This window comes from Rhinolophus hipposideros (assembly GCF_964194185.1).
Source record: "Rhinolophus hipposideros genome assembly, chromosome: 18".
Classification (NCBI taxonomy): Eukaryota; Metazoa; Chordata; class Mammalia; order Chiroptera; family Rhinolophidae; genus Rhinolophus; species Rhinolophus hipposideros.
The window spans coordinates 10,262,616-10,285,619 of record NC_138064.1 but is presented as its reverse complement, the minus strand read 5'-3'; the positions used below and the strand labels follow the sequence as shown (position 1 = coordinate 10,285,619).

General features: G+C 35.7%; 1 protein-coding gene across 8 annotated transcripts in view; it reads right to left on the bottom strand.

Moving 5' to 3' along the window:
- NT5C3A (5'-nucleotidase, cytosolic IIIA) overlaps positions 1-23,004 on the bottom strand; it is a 41,382-nt gene that overhangs the window by 8,974 nt on the left and 9,404 nt on the right. The window contains exons 1-4 of one of the 8 annotated variants that reach the window (XM_081079830.1): positions 10,989-11,024; positions 8,415-8,520; positions 6,599-6,653; positions 625-723 (exon numbers count right to left, since the gene is read on the bottom strand). In XM_081079830.1, coding sequence (XP_080935956.1) covers positions 625-723; positions 6,599-6,653; positions 8,415-8,497 — 237 coding nt within the window. In that variant the 5' untranslated portion in view covers positions 8,498-8,520; positions 10,989-11,024. Of the gene's footprint in view, positions 1-624; positions 724-6,598; positions 6,732-8,414; positions 8,650-10,988; positions 11,273-23,004 lie in introns of those variants that run through there. The other 7 variants (XM_081079832.1, XM_081079835.1, XM_081079834.1 and 4 more) reach the window with 7 other exon arrangements.

Sequence of the window (23,004 nt, the reverse complement as noted above, 5' to 3'; positions counted from 1 at the left end):
CCAACTCTAGATATATCTTTTAGATTTTCCATTCCAAAAGGATAGGCAAAACCTGTCTATCCAGACTTTATTTGCTCACATTTTAGTAAACCATGAGATGAATGTGTCTACTTGAACATTAAAAATAGAGGCTTAGTGGGCTGGCCCGGTGGCTCAGGCAGTAGAGCTCCATCCTCCTAACTCCGAAGGCTGCCGGTTCGATTCCCACATGTGCCAGTGGGCACTCAACCACAAGGTTGCCAGTTCAATTCCTCAACTCCCGCAAGGGATGGTGGGCAGCGCCCCCTGCAACTAAGATTGAACATGGCACCTTGAGCTGAGCTGCCGCTGAGCTGCTGGATGGCTCAGTTGGTTGGAGTATGTCCTCTCAACTACAGGGTTGCCAGTTCGACTCCCCTAAGGGATGGTGGGCTGTGCCCCCTGCAACTAGTAACAGCAACTGGACCTGGAGCTGAGTTGCACCCTCCACAACTAAGACTGAAAGGACAACAACTTGACTTGGAAAAAAGGCCTGGAAGTACACACTGTTCCCCAATAAAGTCCTGTTCCCTTTCCCAATAAAATCTTTAAAAAAAAAAAAATAAATAGAGGCTTAGTTATAAAGGCTTCTTGATAATTATTCACCTGAAGTTTGAGAGCTCCTCCTTTGATAAGACCACAGATAATTTCTTCTACTCTCGTTGGGTTCTTGATGCGAACTGAACTTTTCTGGAATTCTGGCATCTACAAATAAAAGGAAATAACTGACTATTTTTAATTCCTCTTTTCCCAGGTTCCCTTATACCAAGCAGAAGCTTATATTATATAAAGATTTTAAATGTTGAGGCATTACTTAAAAACAAGCAAAACCACTGTATCAAATACCACTTATATGCACAAAAATTTTAAAGGCACATCAGTAGTTTCCATCTAGAAGATTGAGACAAAACTACATTTGTAATTAATAATTATCAGAAAGTGTAATTTTTTCTAATTATGAAAGCCATGCATGCTTACCTCAAAAATTACGGGGAAAAAAAAGAAATTGCCTGGAATTCTATTACCCAAAGAAAAATAGGTAACCATTTTATTTCCCATTATTTTCATTTTCCTGATTACAAACATGTACATATGATACGTGTATATGTACATTATTTATCGTATTCTCATGCTTTTGCATCTGGCTTTCTGAGATTAATATTATTACATATGTAGTTATAAGAAAATGTCTTTAACAAAATGCATTTATCAAAATAGAATCCAAGAACTGAATGGAGAATATTTGAACTTTGTGATAAAGAATTTTCTTATGAGAACCTTTCTGCTTAAGATTTAGCTTGTATTCACATCTACATTTTTAAACATCTCTTAGCAGAAAGGAAATACTTCATGATTATTCCCCACAAGTTTACCTTTGTACAGATCATTAAAATATATTCAAGGGAGTGGTGGGGCGGGAGAAAAGAAAAAAAAAATATATATATATATATATATTTTCAATATATTTAATTTGAAAAGTTGCTTGCTTCAAGATCTTTGCTCCCTATTGTACTATATTCTAAAGAACTTCATTGTTCTTGGCATAAATTCATTGATTTATTTCAAGTTAAGACAACTACTAAAAGGTATTAAACCACCTGGGCTTACGCTGCTATTAGGCTGATTCATGCTGACTGTAGTGTTTCTCAACAATTTAATGTTGAATGGTTTCTTTTTCCTACAAAACTACAGACAGAATGAAAGTAATCAGAGTAAACTGAGCACAAGTGCAGTCTCTTACAGCACAGGTACAAGACAGAGGGGATTACGGATCATTTCAGTCAGCTCCACAGTATAAAAAGGCAGTAAGAGAATCTCAGGATAGGGTTTGTATCTGATAATCTTTATTTTATATGCTGTTATTCTGGGTATGTTATCACCAGTATTTACATATTTCATGTGTATTATGGACACGGTTATGGAAGATTCCCTAGACCTTATATCTTTGCTATAAGAGAATGTGACCAGGTAAGCCCATCAGGTCTCATGTTGTTTCTAGATAATGGACAAAATTAGAAAAATTGGGAAAATGCTTAGGTGTTTTCCAAAGACCAGACGATGAATACAGAAGTGTATGAGAAAGAGAAATGCTAACATTAAAATTTTCTCCATGAATGAAAGAGCTGGATCTACATTGCACTTACTTTTAAAAAGCCGTATTAGCATAGAATAACCTGCAATGCAGCTAACCTTCTTTATTTAGTTATCCTTTTAATTTCAATTTTAACTTGAAAGGGTTTTAACCAAATAAAGAAGGTAATCTAAATGTTTATAGTGATTTGTCAATAGATGAGACAATCCAGTAGACTCTTGTTCCTAGATTCCCTTTTTTCATCCACTAACCCATTCATTTGTTGGACACATACTTACCAAATGCCTACTGCTGTCAGGCAGTCTGCCTTAACTGGCAGATGCATATACTTGATTCAATAGCTAACTCATTCCTGAAAGCAGCAGAGGATACATGTCACCGACTATATTTTCACCAAGAATATTAACCATTGTACTTCAGTGTGTCCATAGTGAGGAAAACGTCCTCCCTCAGGCAAATCCACACCCTCGAGTTTCAGATAATGGATAGAAGAGCACCAAGACTATTCCAAGTAGGCTGGTTTCTGCTAGGCCAACAACTTCTAGATGGGCTTTTTGTTTTCTTTCTTTCTTTTTCTCTCTCTCTTTTTTTAGATGGGCTTATTTTAAATAACTGGTATCTGAAAGAGCAGTGGCTACGGGCACTGGTGTCCATGCCGGGCTTCTGGACAGCATACAACCATTCAATGCCACAAATACAGAGATATAAATAGTGAATACCCAGAATCCACTAGAGTGAAATAATAGTGATGAAAACAGATGAAAAACAGCTACTTTCTCCAAAGAACACAACAGGGTGGAGGACACAGGTATAGGATTACAAAAATGACAATTGCATCTGCCTTGGGACATAGAGTACAGTACCCACTCCCGCCCCTCCCCCACTCCTCCCAGTACACATACTACCTCACTAAACACTTCTCAGCTATTGGGCATTTTACTCAAAATTTCAGAATGTGGCCTAAGAAATATAATTTAACACTACACATGGAAGTGCCAAAGATGATCAGAATATCAGACTCTAAGACACACACCACAGCCGTGTGCACGTCACCACACTTTTTGTCACATCCTCATATCTGTCCATATTCTTCTTGGACAAAAATACACCTTTTTGGTAGCACATAAAGTCAGGATACTTCAAATCTGAAGGGCAACTTAGTTTGAATTGTCTGAAGACTGTTCAATTTTATTATAATTTTATGGAAAATAAATAGGGGCAAAAAATTTCCATCATTTGTGAACAAAAGAAAACAAATTCCTTTTATAAGGCCATAATGTACAATGTTGGAAAAGGGGCAATGTTGGGGAAGGGGCAAAGCTTTCCCCCAAAGAAACAGGGTAGGCTGGTTGACTGGAGCCTAACCTGAATCAACAATAAAGATGCCTAAGAAAAACCCAACATACATTTATTCTGGCTAGTCTTTAATATGTTGTATTTGTACAGATGAAACAAACTGCTATTAGTCTACTATGATACTCAAACGCAGTTATTTCTAAAGAGGGTGATTTCAAAGATACACCGGTTTACGCAAAACTCTATATAGCAATATTAGAATATTTGGTATTATCTTACAGATACATTTATTGAGACAAGATATAAATGAGTAGCTGCATGCAATAGTCACAAAATTGTCCTTGTGATGTTTACCTGTATTTTTCTAAAAATGGCCTACATAAAAATTAGTTTAAATTACTTAAGAATCTCTGTCCAAAGCTCTCAGGGGATATATTTTTCTTTGTTTTCCAATGCTAGTATTTGGTACAAGCAAAAGACATCATTACAAAGGAGTGGGCACTACAATTTTTATGTAACTACATAAATAGTATAGATTTAAAGAAACCTTTTCAGACTGGTACATTTACTCACATACACAGATGAGTCTATGGTTTTGTTGGAAAATTATGCTAAATTTTGTTGCTAAATTTTGTGGGATACCCGTTTCCCCCTGCCTGCCTATTTGGTCTGTCTCTACAGTAAGGTAGCGTAGGCCAAATTCTTTCATGGATTCACAATATGATCATTAAGTGCAAGGCACTATGTTACGCAGCTCCATAAGCGATACAGAAGTTTCAGTAAGATATACTTCGTAAGAACATATTCTCAGGACACATATTCTGAACATGGATTACAGTACAGGAACCTAAATAATTATTACCTTGCCAAGATGACCAGAAAAACTACAAAGGAAACAGAAGAAACTGAGATTATTTCTGTTGGGGCCTGAGGAAGACGCGAGTGAGCTAGGCTTTCAAAGAGAAGCAGGACATGGGTATGCAGAGACTGGGGAAGAATCAAAGTACAGGGTCTAATGTGGGAAAAAGATAGCTGTTTGTCTGGAACATAAGTGTACATGGAAAGGAGAGAGAGGGTGGGAAGAGGTGGGGAGAGAGAGAGAGGGAGAGAGAGAGAGAGAGAGAGAGAGAGAGAGAGAGAGAGAGAGAGAGAAAAGAAGTAAAGCCTAGAAGGGGAGATTTGGAGTCAGATCATTAAAACTTAAGAATAAGGAGCATATGAGATTTTGATTCCCCAGCATATGTTGTCGGTTTTGGTTCAAATATACTCTTATAAAAATTCTCAAAAAGAAAAAAAAAAGAAAAAGGATAAAATCCCAAGGATCTTTCAACCTACAAGATATATCAACATTTTTAGAAAAGCAAACATTTTTAGAAAGGAAAGATGTAGCAACATCTTTAGAAAGGAAAGATGTGTTTATTCATTTTTTAAAACTGTACACATATCATTGTATAAATACAATGACAGTAAAAAAAATACATAAGTATACTTGTATATCATCTTTGGCTTCTTTTTCAATAGTCTTTTTGGGAGTTGACTACACTGGCTACTTGCTTCTGAAAGAGACACATGCTAGAGGGTTCTGGGACCCAGGGAACAACAAATTATATGATAGGATATTCCTACATCACTCGTATTCATTTTGGTTAACAATAAATAAATAAATCTACTCAAGCAAGAAAATAAGTTTAGACTGATTTAATTCTACATATCAGAGATACATGCTCAATACCAATGAATCAAATACTAATCATGCAACGGGTGCAAAGTTCACATCCATTTCCTAGGTTGAACCATACGAAAGTGCCAATATTGGACTGTATTTGACATATAAAAATACAATTTCATATGCTTCATCCTACCAGCAAAACCTATGGTGATAACAGCTTAACCAGTACTTCACGTCAGCTTTCCCCTCCCATCATATACTGGAGGAGGCAAGTCAATCTGAACAAGAGATTTATGTTCATTGTGACACAAAGCTGTTTGCATGCTAAGTCATGTTGTGGTTTATAGACTCAAACCAGAAAAAGAAAGAGGATGAAAAAACAGAGAAGAGGAAGATCAACAAAACAGAAAGAGAAAATAAGAAAGAGATCATAGAGTAGTTGTCCTCTTTAAAAGACAGGGAGAAATTATGATTTTTAGGATTTTATCATTGTGAATATGTAGAATGGGTATGTTTTTCCACACCCACAAATAAATATGCTAGTTACATAGTTAAAACACTAACATAATACAGGAAATTAACATTTAAAGTTAAGTGCTATTAGGCACTTTACATGCTTTTTCATTAAGTGTGAATAAGAACATTTTAGTTATGAGTAAGGCCTGAGGATCTAATGTATAACGTGCTGACTATAGTTTATAAGCATAAACTATGTAGTTGAAATTTGTATTTTTGTATAATGTTTTTCCTGAGACAGTAGAACTTCAATGTTCTCACCCCCCAAAAAAAATCCCAAAGAAACAAACAAACAAGAAACAAAAGGTAAATATGTGAAAAGTGATGGATATGTTAATTAGGGAGGGGAAATCCTTCCACAATGTATACACGTATATCAAATTATACATTGTACACATCAAATAGCTTACAATTTCATTTGTCAATTATATCTCAGTAAAGATGGGGAAAAAGATGAATAAGAGCAACATGAGGTTTGCGGTTTCACACCCATTTCTTAAAGGTGAGATTGTTGCCCTCATTCAAGGTTATCACAGCTATCATATTTAAGGACTGAGTTAAGATGTGGAGCCAGTTCTGACTCGAAAGCCTATATTTTTCCTACCTCATCCTAATTTCTACAATGTAATGAACTCCGTTTTCAATAAGTTTTCTTTTTTTAAAAATTTAAATGCTTGTCATTTTTAATTCAGATACCTAAAATAAAACATCTCATGTTGTATGATTTAAGTGTATTGTTGAGCAAGGAAAATTTAGCACAAAAAGGAATGGGGTAACCACCTTATATGCTCAGAAACAGTATAATGCACATATTTCAAGCAAAAAAAAAAAATCAAAGATAAGTTGAAATTCAGTTCAACAAATATTTGAGGTTCTACTGTATGTCAAACATTGTGAAGATCTGCATAAAGTTACAGTCCCATAATTAATTATCTGGTTAGAGACAGAAGTAAAAGTGGTGAAGATTCACCATTAGTAAATGGAACTGGAAATCTTTATATACCCACCATTTTCACATGTACAGCAGAATCTTGATTAGCCATTTCTTGGTTATCCAATCTTCTGGATTTTCCCAGGTGATGACACAGTAAAAGAGAGAGAAAAAAGGGACACGTGACGCACATACATTTCAGGCTCTTCCTGTATGTTAATGACATACGAAGGTGGTACTTTTGTATTGATTTAAACACCAAATTATTGAAGGCATCTTTTTTCTTTACAAGCAGCTCAGTAAAGATTTTAACTCTATCTCACAAAGTTTTGGGTTAAAAATTTTATGTGGAGAAGTTGCAGCTCTCCTATAAGAACTAATGTGATGTTATTAAGACTTGAATAAAGTATACACATTAATATTTGCAAGAAAATGCTTTATTGCAAGAACATTTTATCAACATTTTCTTTGCATGTAAGGAAGAAGTTTCCAGGAAAATTACGCATGAAGGAATATATAAAAAGAATGTAAGGAGAAACATGATACACAAAAGTCAAATTTATTCTTTAATTTTCTCATATTAATATCTTTAATTTTATGAAATGTTGTGACTAAGATCTGAGTTGTGTTTTAATCTAGCATAAAAAAGGTATGTGATAGTGTTTTTAACTAAATGGTCATTTTAGGGGTTTGGGTGAAATTTATACATGTCTATATTTTAAACCAAAAAAGCAGTTTTAAAAATATCTCTTATCATAATATTTTTTCATATTTGCAATATAAATCTTAGGGAAAATTCCTTTACTTTTTGGTCCTCAATGACTTTACTTTATTCTAGATAAATAAATTTTTATAATAAAAGCACTATTATAAAAAGGCATTAGTTGAAAGAGAAAAAAATCTGACATTTCCTTAAACTCTAGTAACAGAAGTTGAACATTAGATTTGTTCTTTATAATTAAATGTGTTATAGCAGATTAATACAAAGTTTCCTCAAATTCTAAAATCCATCCCTCCATCTTTCATTTTAAGCGCATAAAATTGGGAAATGTCTTATAAAAAGGTATTTTCTCTCTTTTCTCAGAAAGGCTGTTAGTAAGTTGATGGTCTTACAATTTATGGCATCTTAGAGCTGAGTAAAAAGATACCTCCAATTTTTCACATCTGAAAAATAATGTAGTATCTATTATCTATATGTACACTCTACATAACTCATAAAACATTTGATCACCAACCCCAAAATGTAACTATAATGGTAGTTTGGGGTTAGGAGTCTTTAGAGGATTATACAGTATATAGTCAAACACACAGTCAGATTTAAGTAACGTTTCCTTGCTCTGATTTCCTTCTGTCAGTCGTCTGGTTTAAACAAAGATGCCACAGAAGCTACCTACCAAGTCTGTTTCCTCATTTATAGAAACCAAAGCATACAGTATTAAATGCTTATGGTGTTTCTTTGATGTTTAATATCTGAAAAGGAGTCTAGATTTCTCAGAAGGCACTATTTAAATAAAACCATTTTATTAGCTTGATAAAGAGGAAGGAGAATGTGGAAAAATACAACAGAGTTTATAAAAATACCACGTACACTGTGAAACATTGGTAAAGCCCAACAAAAACAGAATTCAAGCAGTGAAGAATACATTTTAATATCTGGGAATCTAAGGTCTTTTTGTTAAACATGGTCAAGCAGCCCAATTGTCTCCACTCCCAACCCCCAAGTATGGCTCTTCCTGGAGCTTTCAGGCTTGGTTAAAAAAGGATACAAAACTGCTGGTAGATGAAAGAGTAATCATCTTTCTCATGGTCTCATCAAATTTTATTTAAACAAAACACAAATGAAAACAGAGTAATCAGAAATGTGCTAATGGAAAAAATTTGCAGCTGCTAACCTTGTGACTTTAGGACTTCGTTTTTTGTACATAAACCTCACAGTTCGTGGATACTGTGCCAATTTCAACTGCAGAGCCTTCATTCTTCCCAGTCTTCACTGGCAATCTGACCAGAATTTATCCTTGTTCAAACATAATCTCACTTAAAGTGACACTGCAGTCCTAATACACAAATCAGGCTGCGGTCTCTACCACTATAAAAGTGTAAAGACTAAGGCATAAATGTCAGCATTCTGGCACTATTCTAAAGAAGACAGAAAATTAGGGCAGGGTATTTTTAAACCAATAGGCTTGTAAACCTATACTTGGTATATAAAGTTCTGGCTTACTCTGCCAACAGTCATCTGTTACAGACGCTTCAGGAGAAGAGTTGTTGGAAAAAACACATCAAGTGCAGAAGACATGTCCAAAAATAGAAAATACCACTCCTGAACTATGAACTCTCTTCAAAGGAAGTTTTGAGGTGAAGTCTTTGGAATCTTTAAATGCAGACTGGATAATGTGGAAGGTGGAAAACAACAGTGTGCTTTCTGCAGGCGATTCAGGTCACTCCCGTAAGAGCTCATTACGAGGCATAGGTAGGACAAGGCTAAAAGCCTGATGAAGCAAGAGGTAAGAACTTCACCGGAATAGCTCAAACTAGGTAACTGAAAAGTTTAGCTATCGTGGTAGTTTATTCTGAGATGATGAACTTTACCTTGAAAATGTATTTACAAATCAATGACTGAAAAGTTCTGGGTCTGCATGAAAAATATTTACTTGCCTTTATAGTAGTTTTAAAGTATCGGAATGCAAATTGAATGCTTTTAAGGACCCACTTGATTTTTCTCTTATGGGAAAAGTGAAAAAGATTAAATTCATTAATATAATTAGCTTAAAAAGTTATGATTCTCACTTTAATTCTGATTCTTGTAGACTCATTTAAACTACACACCAATAAGGTAATGAAATTTTGAATGGCAAACTGTGTATTACTTACACACAAAAAGGCATGTGTTACTGTAATGTGGACAGGGTACCTGCAAACAGTACTAACATCCACGATGAATTCATCTTAGTGCACTTTGCCAGCAACCTGTATTACTTGTCATAAGCTTGGGCTTTTTTAACAACACTTTCTTAGGGTAATTAGCACATCAAACTATAAGGGGATTATTTCCATAGCATTGTAAATCAGTTTCTTGAGGCATTTAAATGATTCTCCCTAATTAAATTTTCAAGGCAGCAGTGAAAAATATTCATAAACTGGAAAGTGAAACTTTAGCGATCCAGGCATAAACAAAAATGAAACTGAAGAGTAAAAGGTGGGAGGGGAAGAGAGGAGGTAGAAGCAGAGAGGGGAAAAATAGATTGCAAAGGCTAGTTATTTAAAATTGGCTATTTATACCAACTTTCTTAAATAAAACTTGACTTCTTGGTCAGAATTTTGTGGATACTTATGAAAATATACAGTCTCAGAGCTTAGAATTTATTCATCTATCCTCCCCACATGCACTACCCTAATATTTAACAGCATTTTTCAAGATGAGTTAAACCAAGGCACATGGAAATTAAGTTAATTTACACTGATTACTCTCCAGGCACTCTGAATTCTTCTGTCCTTGAATTTGTCCTAGGACAACAACATGGGTGGTAAGTACCGTGTTTCCCCGAAAATAAAACCTAGCCGGACCATCAGCTGTAATGTGTCTTTTGGAGCAAAAATTAATATAAGACCTGTTCTTATTTTACTATAAGACCTGGTCTTATATAATATATTAATTTTTGCTCCAAAAGACGCAATAGAACTGATGATCCGGCTAGGTCTTATTTTCGGGGAAACAGGGTAATATCCAGATGCAGGGCTTGCATACAGATTGCCAGTGAAAACCAAGTAAACTGCTTTAAAAATGGTCTGCTGTGTTATCTGATTTTCCTGAGGTAAAAAAAAGACTATTAAAAAGTAAAGCACATTCAACTATGTAAATCTGACTGAGTCATAGCGTCCTAGGCTTTTTACTAATATACGTTTGGATCTTAATTTTCAGTATACAGTTTGTTATAAGCCTTAGAGACAGTACCTCAGATTTTATCAATTCATAAAACATACCAGTATAGTGCCATTCCATGATTTCCTGCACAAAGCTCAGGGGCACAAAATAAAAATTAATTATATTTATTACTAGCCATGATAAATAGTTCCTGATGCTAGAGACACAAAGCCTGTGGCTCAGCAAGACTGAGTTACAGCAACTTGCATGGACAACAAATATGGATCTTACAGGGTTTTTTTCCCCTTGAAAAGAGACTTCTGAGAGTACTTTGTTTCTTAACATCTACATGTCAAACAAGAAGCTCTTAAAATTAGAACCTAAAAAGTTCTAATTTCTGAGCCTAAGACACTGCAAAGTTCTATATATTCAGGTATTTGTAAACTATAAAGAAGTTTTGCATTATACTAGATCATTCTATTTTTACTTCCTTAATTTGTATTTTTTCAATGCCTACACTTTCAATCAGATGCTGAACCAAATGAGAATCAGATAAAGTTAAACAAGAGAAACTCATTTGTTTACACGAACAGTACACACTTACCCTGAAGGTAACCGGACGAGCTACACCAGCGAAAGAAAATTCTTCCTGTCTGAGCAGTACTAATATAGCCCAAGGTGCAGCTGAGGGCGGTTCCAAAAGCCTCAGCTAAGCTCGATGCAAAGCCAGTCTTGTGCCGCGTTACTACACAGCGCTTTTTTCTGCTCTGGGCCACAGGCCTGCAAGCTCTGAGCTGGTCACCAGTCTACAGAAATGATCAACTGAAATAATGCAACTGTGAAGAGAAGGCAACCCCGTGCTATGAGAGAGCACTGGCAACTTGCTCCGCAGAGAAAAAAGGCACTTCAGTATTAACACTTACAAATACTTCCTTCCTCCTGGTGGTGGTGAATTTTTTTTTTTTTTGGTTGTCACTGTACTTGCGGAATGTGCATTTTTCTATATGAATATGATATTTCAATACAAAGTAAAGGTTGGTTGCCAGGGGCTGGGGAAGGGGGGCTGGGTAGTTTCCATTGGGAAGATGAAAGGAATTCTGCAGATAGATGGTGGTGATGGCTGCACAACAATATGCGTGTATGTATATAAGGCCAAACTGTACACTTAAAACTACTTAAAATGGTAAAATTTTGTTATGTATATTTTACCACGATTTTTAAAAAATTAGCTCAGTGACATTTTACGTGATTTTTCTGTGTTTCTTCACATTTTCCTACATTGTTTGAAAATTTTAACAAGACCATGCATGGATTTGCTTAAAAAAAAAAGTGAACACAAACAGTGAAAATTAATTTTTATGGTTAAAATATTGAAAAAAGTTCCATTCCTGCGGGAAATAAAAGCAGTCAAATTGTTGTGAAGAAAAATATTTTTAACTTTTAAAGAGAAGCAGTCTTGCTTTTAACCTGAGTGGTTGCACGGCAGCACGTCAGTGCCACGTGTCAAGGCTTGATAAATTCTACTGTGGGTTCCTGGCAGCTTTATCATTTGGAACATGGCTAAGCAACCCTTGCGTAAATACATTTTTATGTCTGCCTTCTGTCATCTGTGCTCAAGAGAAATAAAATCCATACATTTCAGCAATCAAACTTAGTGAAGTAGCATTCCCTGTTAAAAAACAACCCAAGAAATTTAAAAATTGCTTTCAAAAAAAGGCCACTAACAAATTATCCAAACTAACAAAGTATCTACCAAATGTTAAAAATTTAGCACTATGTTATTTTACTAAGATGAAAAGATTCACAGCAGAACATTCCTCTAACATCTTTTATAGTCCAGTAATGAGATGCAAGGGTACGAGTTAATCTACTTTGAAAACACTTCTGTATTATGTATGAATATGACTTAACTGTCCTGTAATATATTAGTATAGTTAGCAATGATAAGGATTTTAAAGATATCACTTTGAAAGACGGATGGCTCAAGAGAAGTCATATTCAACAACAACAAAGAATGCTGGAATTGAGTTCCACAACCTTTTTGGAGGACTATTTAGAAATACTATTAAAAGCCTTAGAAACGCACATACCCTTTGACACACCAGTTTTTGTGTCCTAAGAAATTTATGCTAAGGATATAAAGCAGCACACATTTAAGTTGCAAAGATGTACATATTGCAGAATTGTATTATAAACTGGAAAACTGTAAACAAAACAAATGCCCAATATTTAATGTTCAGTAATACAGAAGAGGTAGATAAATTGTGGTATACACATGATATAAAATTATACAGTTCTCAAAAATAATTATTATAAATAGCTGAAATTTATTGTATATTTACGATGTGCCGGGGACTTCTAAGGACTTCTCATTCCTCATCTCATATAATACTTGTACCCTGGAAGGCATGTGCTATTATTGTCCTCATTTTACAGGTGAATCAGTTCAGGCTTATAGCTGGTAAGTGGCAGAAATGGATTCAAACTCAGGACTCTGAGACTTCAGAATCTATGCCTGTAAACACTGGACTGTACTGCTGTGAGTTCAGTATTTACAGATATACTGAGGTGCACATGATTTATTACTGAGTGAAAAAAGCTGGAAAGTATTTACAGCAAGAGTCCACTTTGGAGGGAAAATCTTTATATAAGCTTATGAAGTCTAAAATAGAATACATAAGGCAGTATCAATGATGGAATAAAGGGGCCATTTTTGTTTTCTGAACTTTATAAAATAAATGAGTTCCTTGGGAAATAAAAAATGGCTTATTAAAAACGTAACAGTAGTGGCACCAATCATGTCCGTAAGAAGAAAAAGTTTTACTTAAAAAAAAAACCACCAGATTTCAGAACCAGTCTACAGCATATAGACGGATACTTTGAAACAATGATTCTAAAGCAGACAGAAGTAAGCAGATTCAGTTTACTCTAAAATAAAACAACTTTACAGCATGAAAAGAAAGGCGGCTAATAGCCTATCAGGAGCGGTGTTTTGGTCTCTAAGGGTCCAAGATGGCTTTGGCTCTGCTGGTGTTTTGTCCTATCAAAGGAGTATAGGGAAGAGAGGAAATAAGCCTTGCTTCGTGCCTACAGGGGACTTCTGCCTTTTAATTCCACCTAGAAAGTGTGTAAATGCAGTGAGGGTGGGATGGTGTGTCTCGTGGGGTGTCCCTCCTGGGGGGTTTAATGTATTTTTAGCAGTTTCTTACCCTGTGTGTCGGTCTCAGAAGCGTGGAATGGCCCCTCATATACATACTAATTTAATCAGTATGCCCTTAAGAGAAACATCATAATTCCCCCTTTTTTATAGACAAGGAATCCAAGATTTGGAGAAGTCACTTATTACTTATGTGACTTAGGCACAACAGCTGGAATACTTTTTTCTCACTATATCATGCTGTTTCTAGATTATATATATATATATATATATATATATATATATATATATATATACACACACATATATATGTGTGTGTGTATATATATATATATATATACACACACACATATATATATGTCATAGCATATGAGATGGCTAGAGATGCCTACAAATGAGAATAATGTTTTGAAACTGTGCCATAGAAAAGAAAAAGGATATAAGCAAAGCACTGAAGGAAAGAAAATGAATTTTCTCAAATAGCTCTAGGGTACTCTTTCTTTCTTTTTTTGAGAAGAGTTAAAGGCTCTAGAAAAATGAGAAGTCATTCCAGGCAATCTCTTTAGCAGCACAGTGGACTTTCATCTCTGAGAACAATGACTGGCCTCCGTTGCCTTGGAGTTTCTTTACTCATTGTCACAAAAACAGAAGCCATTCATATATCGCTCCTAATGCAAACTCTAGACCGGAAATTAATAATGCCAAAGAGCAGAGAACTTCTCATACAGGACTCAAATCTTTGGAAGTCTTTTCTCCCATTATAACACTGAAACTGGCTGTCTTTATCAACAGAGAAAGGGATATCCATTTGTACCTTTGAGTAACTAGTTACATTTTAGATACTGTGTAAAATGATTCAATTGACCTAAAACCTATAATCACTTCATATTTTAACATAAAAAAGTTACTCAAAATTTTTAAATAATGAGAAAACAACAACAAAAAGGCCCATAGAAAATCATATCTATCCATTCAAATCTTAATAACTTATTGATTCATCTTTGCCTTTAATCTTGGAGTAGGGAAGTTATGGTATTACATTAATTAATAGGTCTTTGTGAAAGAAATCACTTCATAATCTCACGTAAAACCTGTATTATTTCTCAATAATCCAAGCTAAGATTTAACTAATTCACTTGACCATAATCCAATCACTTATGTGGCCTCGGAATGTAGGTTAAAACTTCAGTGTCAACTTGACTGACACCCTAGGAAGTTATTCCCAAACAAAACAGGGAAGGCAGTTCAGTAAGAGGTGACATGCAGTATTTCATATATGGACTCTTGCAAAACTTGTTCCTGATCGCTGCATGATGTAAATAGAAAGATGATTCTTTTCAAACATGCAAAACATCAGTCTAAGCATTTCACTTCTCTTAAAATTTCTCTGACAAGAACAACATTCATCTAACTTCAACACTGACTGCTCAAAATAGAATTGAAACATGGTACTATAAATGTTTATATGAATATGGTTTTTAAGTGTTTCAGGAGCAAAAACAAAGGTAAAATAATAAATTACTACATTTTGGGAAAATGAACAGCAGGTAAAGATTTTCTCACTTAAAACCATTCCAGAAACTTCTGCTGTTAGGTGATTGTTAGTGAAGTTGAAGGCTGCATTTGTGAATTTAGACACATATATGCAAACTGAGGAAAACCTATGGTTCTAATCTCAATGTATTTCTGAAAAATTCTATGCGAAAATCTAGGATTGAGTAGCTTAATTTTCAGAAACTCAAGTGAAGTTCTTGAACACAGTCTATCTACATCATTTTTATTTCTTAACTTGAAAAGTAATAAATGCTGTAGTTTAAACTCCTTTAGAAGAAATGACTTTTATGTTGCAATAGACAGGTCAAGTTCAAGAAAACTGGATATAAGACAGTATCATAAATGAAGGGAGTCTTTCTTAGCTCTCCATTCAAATGCACTGTGTTCTAATATTTCAAGATGCTTAGTACTGAAACTGTTTGCATTTTATATCTGCATCTCTGTGCCTGAAATGGAACAAGATGAAAAAACTTTGTTTTAACTTTGGACCCCTTCCACATCACACAATTGGTATTCAATCTGTTGAAAAGAAAACAGTATTGTTTAGGATTGCTATTTTGGTATAGGTTATATTAAAAATGGCAAAAAGGTCTTGCTAGTGAAGCTTTTATTTTATTATTGGTGTATTATACCCAATACATGTATTTGGAGAGGAGAAAGACTAATTTATTATCCCCGTTTGCTGTGCCAGATAAACTCACTTAAAGAATAATAAAGTAAGAAAATGAAGGAAATTATTTCTAAAGAGATTCAAGTTCATAAACGATAACTTATAGCAAAGATTAAAAATTATATGGAAGAAAAGTGGGTGATAATTTGAGTTTTAAAAGTACATAAGGTTTTAAAAATGCTCATAGTTTTGAAAAGAACCTAAAGAATATATTTTTTTACATTTTTAGGGATTAAAATAGATTTCTCTCAACTTCTGTGTATGTTTGAAATTTTTCATATTAAAATGTTGGAAGGTAGATTAATTTACTTGTATTTTACTTTTTTTAGTTAGTTCATTCAAGTATTTCAACAAAATAATCATTATTTAACGTTAACAAAAAAGTATATAAGTAGAAGAAACAACAAAATATAGCCCTTTCAAAACTTCCTTGAATATTGGAAGTAAACCAAAGTACTCAATTTAACCTTAGAAAAGTTTTGGTAACATACATTATATTCAATAATATAATATATGCCATCAGAATAGAACTTACAGCCTTCAAAAAGCTTTATGGTTAGGTTTTATACTGTTAAGCTCTTTCAAACTCTTAAATAACAGATGTCTCCTATGCTAGGTAAACTATTTAAAAATACATAAAAAGAAGTTAAGCGATCCAATTTTGTTTATGAAACTAAATAGTATAAAACCCTGAAAAAACAAGCCTGTCAAAAATAGCACAAAAAGAGGAAACACACCTAACTTCACTTGTGAATACAGATACAAGAGTCTTAAATAATAAACCAGTAATAAAATTCAACAGTACAATAATCATCTAACATGACTCAATGGAATATATTCCAAGCATCAATTAACAAGTCATCACAGAGGAATGACAGGATCACATGTGAATGCATTTTCTTCTTCATACTCTGGTATTTTCTAAATGTTTCTGTAATGAATATATCATACACCCAGAAGAAAACAAACAAAAAAATGTTTTAAGGTTACATGTTCCAAAATGTAAGAAAGTGAAGGTGTATATAATGCTTTTCCATCTCTGGAAGGAATGAACATGGCATGTATTACGTCATGTTTATGAAGGGAGAATGAAAAATATGGGGGCAATATCATACCTTACTATTTTTTCTGCAGTGGCCTTCCTCATTCTATGGCTAGGAAGGTAAACTAATGAGTAGGACACACAGATGAGTCAAACCACATGCTACGTTCTCCTCCCATTCTGGCTGTAGATTGAACTCATAATGTGTAAATGGGGAGTTGTCCAAATTAAGGTCTGTAAAACATTCTAAAGAATTAGTACATTGGTTTAACGAAGCCATTTAAAGGTTTGAAAAGGAGAGTCACATTTAGATTACTCAAAAATGGAAGTGAAACTTTAGAAAACACTTGGAAAAATATATTTCTAACGTACTCTCATGGTTCAAGTCATTTTACAAAGAGCCCTTGCAAGTCAAGAAAAAGAACTCAGATGATTCAGAAAAGCAGAAAATGGCTAATTATTTTTTAAAATTTAACTTCAAAAGTAATAGAAATACTTTTATAAAAAACTGTCATTTGAAAAGATGGGGGGGGGGAATGATACCCACTCCCAAGAAAACAGGGAGCTTGATGCTTCAATCTATACTGCTGGTGGAAACGGAAATCGGTACAACCTTTCCAGAGGGTAACCTGGCAGCACATTCAAAAGCCTTCAATTTGTGCAGTCTCTTGACCCAGCAATTACATGTTCAACAAACAATCATGGGCATTCACAGCTGCTCATCCATTATTTATCATAATGAAAAACAGGAAGCAATCTAAATGTTCAACAATGAAAACTTGCTAAACAAGTATCTATATATGGTATAATAACATTAAGTAACATAATACTTGTTAAAATAAGTATAAATTTATTATTATTATTTTTTTTTTTTTAGATTTTTTTTTTTTTTTATTGGTGAAGGGGAATAGGACTTTATTGGGGAACAGTGTGTACTTCCAGGACTTTTTTCCAAGTCAAGTTGTTGTCCTTTCAATCTTAGTTATGGAGGGTGCGGTTCAGCTTCAAGTTGTTGTCCTTTCAGTCTTAGTTGTGGAGGGCGCAGCTCAGCTCCAAGTCCAGTTGCCGTTGCTCGTTGCAGGGGGCGTAGCCCACCATTGCTTGTGAGAATCGAGGAATCGAACTGGCAACCTTGTGGTTGAGAGCCCGCGCTCCAACCAACTGAGCCATCCGGTAGGCAGCTCAGCTCAAGGTGCAGTGTTCAATCTTAGTCGCAGGGGGCACTGCCCACCATCCCTTGCGGGACTCGAGGAGTTGAACTGGCAACCTTGTGGTTGAGAGCCCACTGGCCCATGTGGGAATCGAACCGGCAGCCCTCGGAGTTAGGAGCAAGGAGCTCTAACCGCCTGAGCCACCGGGTTGGCCCTAAATTTATTATTAAGGAATAAATTAATAAGCAAAATAAACTTGTTAGAAATAGTGTTCCAGTATTATCTCACTTTGGGAAAAATGATACTTAATATTTGTATGCACAGGGAAAGAAGGAGTACACTTATGAAAATACGGTTCTTTTTACGTGGTGAAAACTGCAGCTTACCTCTTTTTCCTTACCTACATTTATTTTTATATCAGAAATAAAAAAGAATCAAAGGGGAAATGGAGCTTAAAATACATAAATAATTAAAAACGGACAAATGTCTTACAAAAAGCTGCATCTTAATTCAGGTAACTCATGAGTCCTTATTATTAAAACTTCCTAAAGCTGAGTCACATGATTGGAAATTCAGGTGTGTGGACCCTATGAGTTAACTTTTTTTGAAATTTACAGTGAAGAACACGAACTGTTCTTGTTGTAAGTGTACTAGACGGGATTCAAAAATGAGTCAAACTCATATAGGAGCTTTATCCTTTCCAATATCCCTTTCTCATACAATTTTAGTGATGTGAAATTTCAGTAACTAAAAGCAATGTAATTATATATGCCAAGAGTCCAAGTGTGCTCCCTGGGTCAGTTTAACCACCTACAGTGGTAACAGCAGGCATGTAGGAATTCGGCCCTATTTTCTAACTACCCTGTTGTCCCGAAAATAAGATCTAGACGGTCAATCAGCTCTAATGCGTCTATTGGAGCAAAAATTAATATAAGACCCTGGTATTTATAGTATAGTATAGTATAGTATAGTATAGTATAGTATAGTATAGTATAATATAGTATAGTATAGTATATTGACCAGGTCTTATGTAAATTTTGCTCCAAAGATGATGGTCCGGCTAGGTCTTATTTTCGGGGAAACACAGTAGGAAAAGCCAAACTAACCCAAATGGGAATCCAATCCTTGTTGTTTTCTAGTTCTAGTGCCAGTGTAGCCAGGCTCCCTTTTTTCCTAAGATAACTTTAGTGGGTTTCTATTTTATAACATTTCGCTATTCCATAATGCTTAGATTCTCAAATTTTTCCTCTCTCCCTCCATCAGAATCAATCCAGGGTGTCAATCCCTGAGAACCCTAATGGTTTAACAGAGAAATCTAGATAAACTGCCAAACTGTTCATGGGGAAAACTATAGAAGAATATGATATTTTTTGGATGACAATATTCTGAACTCAGACCCTGAGGGGGACATTCGACAAGTCTATGGAGGAGATAAAATGGGGGCAGGAGGATCTTGATGAAACCCACAACCTACGACTACGTACCTACTTCCACCTACTTATAAGCAGGAACTTGCCAAACACTTTAAGCAATCCTCCAGTCAATTACTAAACAATTCTGTAATCACTTAGCACCTCGAAAATGAGGAAGACAATAGACATGGAAAAAAATAGATAAACAGCACTTACATGTATAATGGCAGGACACTGTCATACTTGTTTTAAAATTTTTAACTTCCATAGCTGAAAGTTTTTTTTTAAAAGAAAGTGTTCATGAGGCTATTGCTAGCAAGAAAAAGAAGACTGGTCCTGGGGCATGGAGTCTAAGTCACCAGCAGCACGGCTAGGTGGGAAAGACAAGCTTGTCCCCCATCCTGTCCTTGGCAAGAGCTCTTATAGCTCTGAAAGAATTTATATTCGCTATAGACAAAAGAGGGTGGGAGAAAGTGAATCAGGGCTAGTGCTGGGATAGGCGCATTCATTCCTCAGGAAGAAGTGTTTGCTCCTTTGGATTAGCTGTGGACCTGGGATTGGAAAATTCAAAAGTGGAGGCTCCTGGGGTTTGATGGCGCCTGGCTATTCTGTCTTTAGTTAATCATGGAAATAGCCACCTGAAAGTTAATCCAAAATTCCAGTTTACATTCAGGAGTGTGAGCAGTCTTCTGTTGGTTTTGCCCTGCAGTTCTTAACTGAATAACCCTATTTGTGTCTCTTCCTTCTATCCTCTGTCCTGCTGTAATTTAATTTAGGGCATCTCAGAATTTTCTCCTTGTCACTTGGTTTAAATTGTATAGCTGGGTTTAAGCAACAGCAAGCGAGTAAACAAAACAGTATAAACAAGAAAGGTAATTTAGAAATATACCACTGTGCCACAGAAAAACTGAGGGTCCCAATGCCTTTGATTAAATTGTTTTCAATCCCAGCTCTAGAAATCACCTCCCTCCCTCTCTTTCTCCCTCTCAGAGACCTAGACTTTCCCTGGATAATCAGCAACCCCCAAGGCAGCAAAACACAGCAGCCTGGACTGTCCATGACCTCTGGCAGGCTCAAAATAACACCTTGACCTCAGACATGTTTCAGCTCCTGCACCCTAAGGTGGAAGGACCCTCTGGCTACTTTCCCATGAGACCGAACAGAGACCCTAAAACAAGACCTCAGAACCGTCCTCAAGGTCTGAAGAGATGATGTATTACCCTTACTTCACCACTGACCACCAGTCAGCTCCCAGCATGACTGCAACCCCCTAATCCAAAGTGTTGTGACCTACAGGCCATCGCCAGGCTTTGAGCATTAGCTCCTCATCTCCATATTGGCCAATTCAATAGTAAACCAGTTTTTTCTTTCTGTGCTACAAACTCCTGCTCATGCATGTGTTGGGCTAGTAAGAGCAGGCAGGCGGACTACAAAAAAAAAAAAAAGGGGGATCAGTAGCAAACAGAGAAGTCTGCCACCTGCTGACAGAAAAACAGAACTGTATAGATTTCCCACTGCTGGTGTCAAAGGGGCGGGGGAATCCGACCACAGTAAGGTTCATGACATTAGATTTCACATAAATTATGATACCAAAAATATAAACAACAACCTCTAATTTAAAAAAAAAAGAATAAGGGTTAAAATAATACTTAAGATTATTTACATGCTTCTTAATTCAATAAATACATACTGTAATGTTTGAATTATTGTAAAAGCAAACAAAAGAGGGATATATGGAAATGATTCATCATAAACTACGGGGAACATCCAAACTGCTGTGAGAAATTAAGGACAATCTAAAATAGTTTGCCAAACTTATAAAGTCCTATAGATTTCACCTTGGCAATCCATCTCTTTTCTGTTCTCTTTCCACTGCTCCCTCAGCAGTCTAGGATTTCATTACCTTTAATCCAGGCTTATTTTAATTTCTGCTGCTTGACGGTGGCAGAATATGCCACCCCACCATGTACCTCTTTAGCATAAGGATTATTTTCAGTTGGTTATTCAGAGAAACAGCAGACACAGGAGAAGCTCTGAAAACATACCAGTTACCCTTTTGTAAAGGAATTTACCTTTATAAAGGAAATCTGTTTGTGAGGGTGTTTTCTACTCTGTACAGAGAAGACAAGGATGATTAAATCACCAGAATGTCTTATCAGTGGAGAAGCGCTGACTTAAATCTCCATATGGACTCAGTGCTCAGTACTTATTAGGTGGGTGGACTCATTACCCACCTAACAGGCCTGCCCCATACCTTTCTCTCTCTTGTCTTAACTGTAAAGGGTATGATTCTAAGCCACCTAAGAGGGTTATCCATGGGTATCTTCCATGAATATGTGGACAAAAAAGAAGGGTTCTATGGAAAGTAAGCTCACAAGGTGACCTGATCATAAATTCCTACCTGGGCAGGTCATGGTGGTAGTGACCTGACACGCCCCAGGCCTATTACTTTTTGAAGTGAAAGGATACCTTTGCCTTAAGCAAGCTCTGCCCATTGTTTCTGTTCATCCAGGTTAACACACCTTTGAAATAAACCTTAACCACCCTCAAGAGAGCACATAATCTTGTTACTTATTATCCTTAATCCAATCCCTCCTCTTTCTCCCACCTTCATGTAATCTTCCTTAGTTCTCATCTTAATTTCAAATGTGTAAAAGAAACTCATTCTCTGGAGCATTTGAGATCTTGCTTCCTAGCAGTTGTCATCCGTTTTGGCTCAAATAAACTTAGAAAAAGTCTCTATAGGTTTGGACCTTTCTTACATTGACATAGACGTTAATAAACTTTTGGCGTGTTAAAGAAAAACGCACAGGCCCATGATTCCAAACCCAGATTTAATACCTGACTAACCGTAGTCTGAACCTCCCTCAGAACCAGTCTTGATCATCTAGCATGGACGTTTCTGGTCAAGGTAATTGGTCACATAGGCCCTCTCCATCTGCCAGGGAAAGAAGAGGCAGTCTACATAAAACCCTCTCCCTCCTCTTCCCCCACAAAAGATGTCCGCACCCCAAAATAATCCTTTTCTTTCTCTTGCCCCCTTGCCCCACCCTCCTTCCATTTGCTAGATGGGATACTGCCTCATTCACAAGTCATTTAATAAATCCCATTAGATCTTCAAATTTACTGGGTTGAATATCATTTTTTAAGTTTTTTCTCGTTAGTCTGTGTTTCTTTACAGGGTTCCCAGGGGAGAATTTAAAAGGCTAGAGGGAAAACTGTGTTTCCCTCGCCTACACTCCTCACCATCTGATTCTAGTAAATGCTATTTAAGTGTTCTTCCGCTACCAGATTAATCATACTAAAATGCATTCTGGATCGTCATCACTTATTAAAAAAAAAAAAAAACATGGTATCTTTAGCAAATTAACTACAAACACTTTATACTGACGATAAAGATGTTTTTACAATGTGATCCCAACACATTTTTTTAAATGTTAATTAACCAATTTTATAAAATATACAGAATACAGGCTCATATTTCAAACTGTATGAAACATTAAAAGCTGAAGTCTCCCTCCTCGGTCTCATCCTCCCAAGCTCCACCATCACCAGTAACAACAACTTCTAGTGTACTTTTTCAAGAATTTCCCATGACATACAAGCACATACAAATGTATCTCTTTTGGGACCA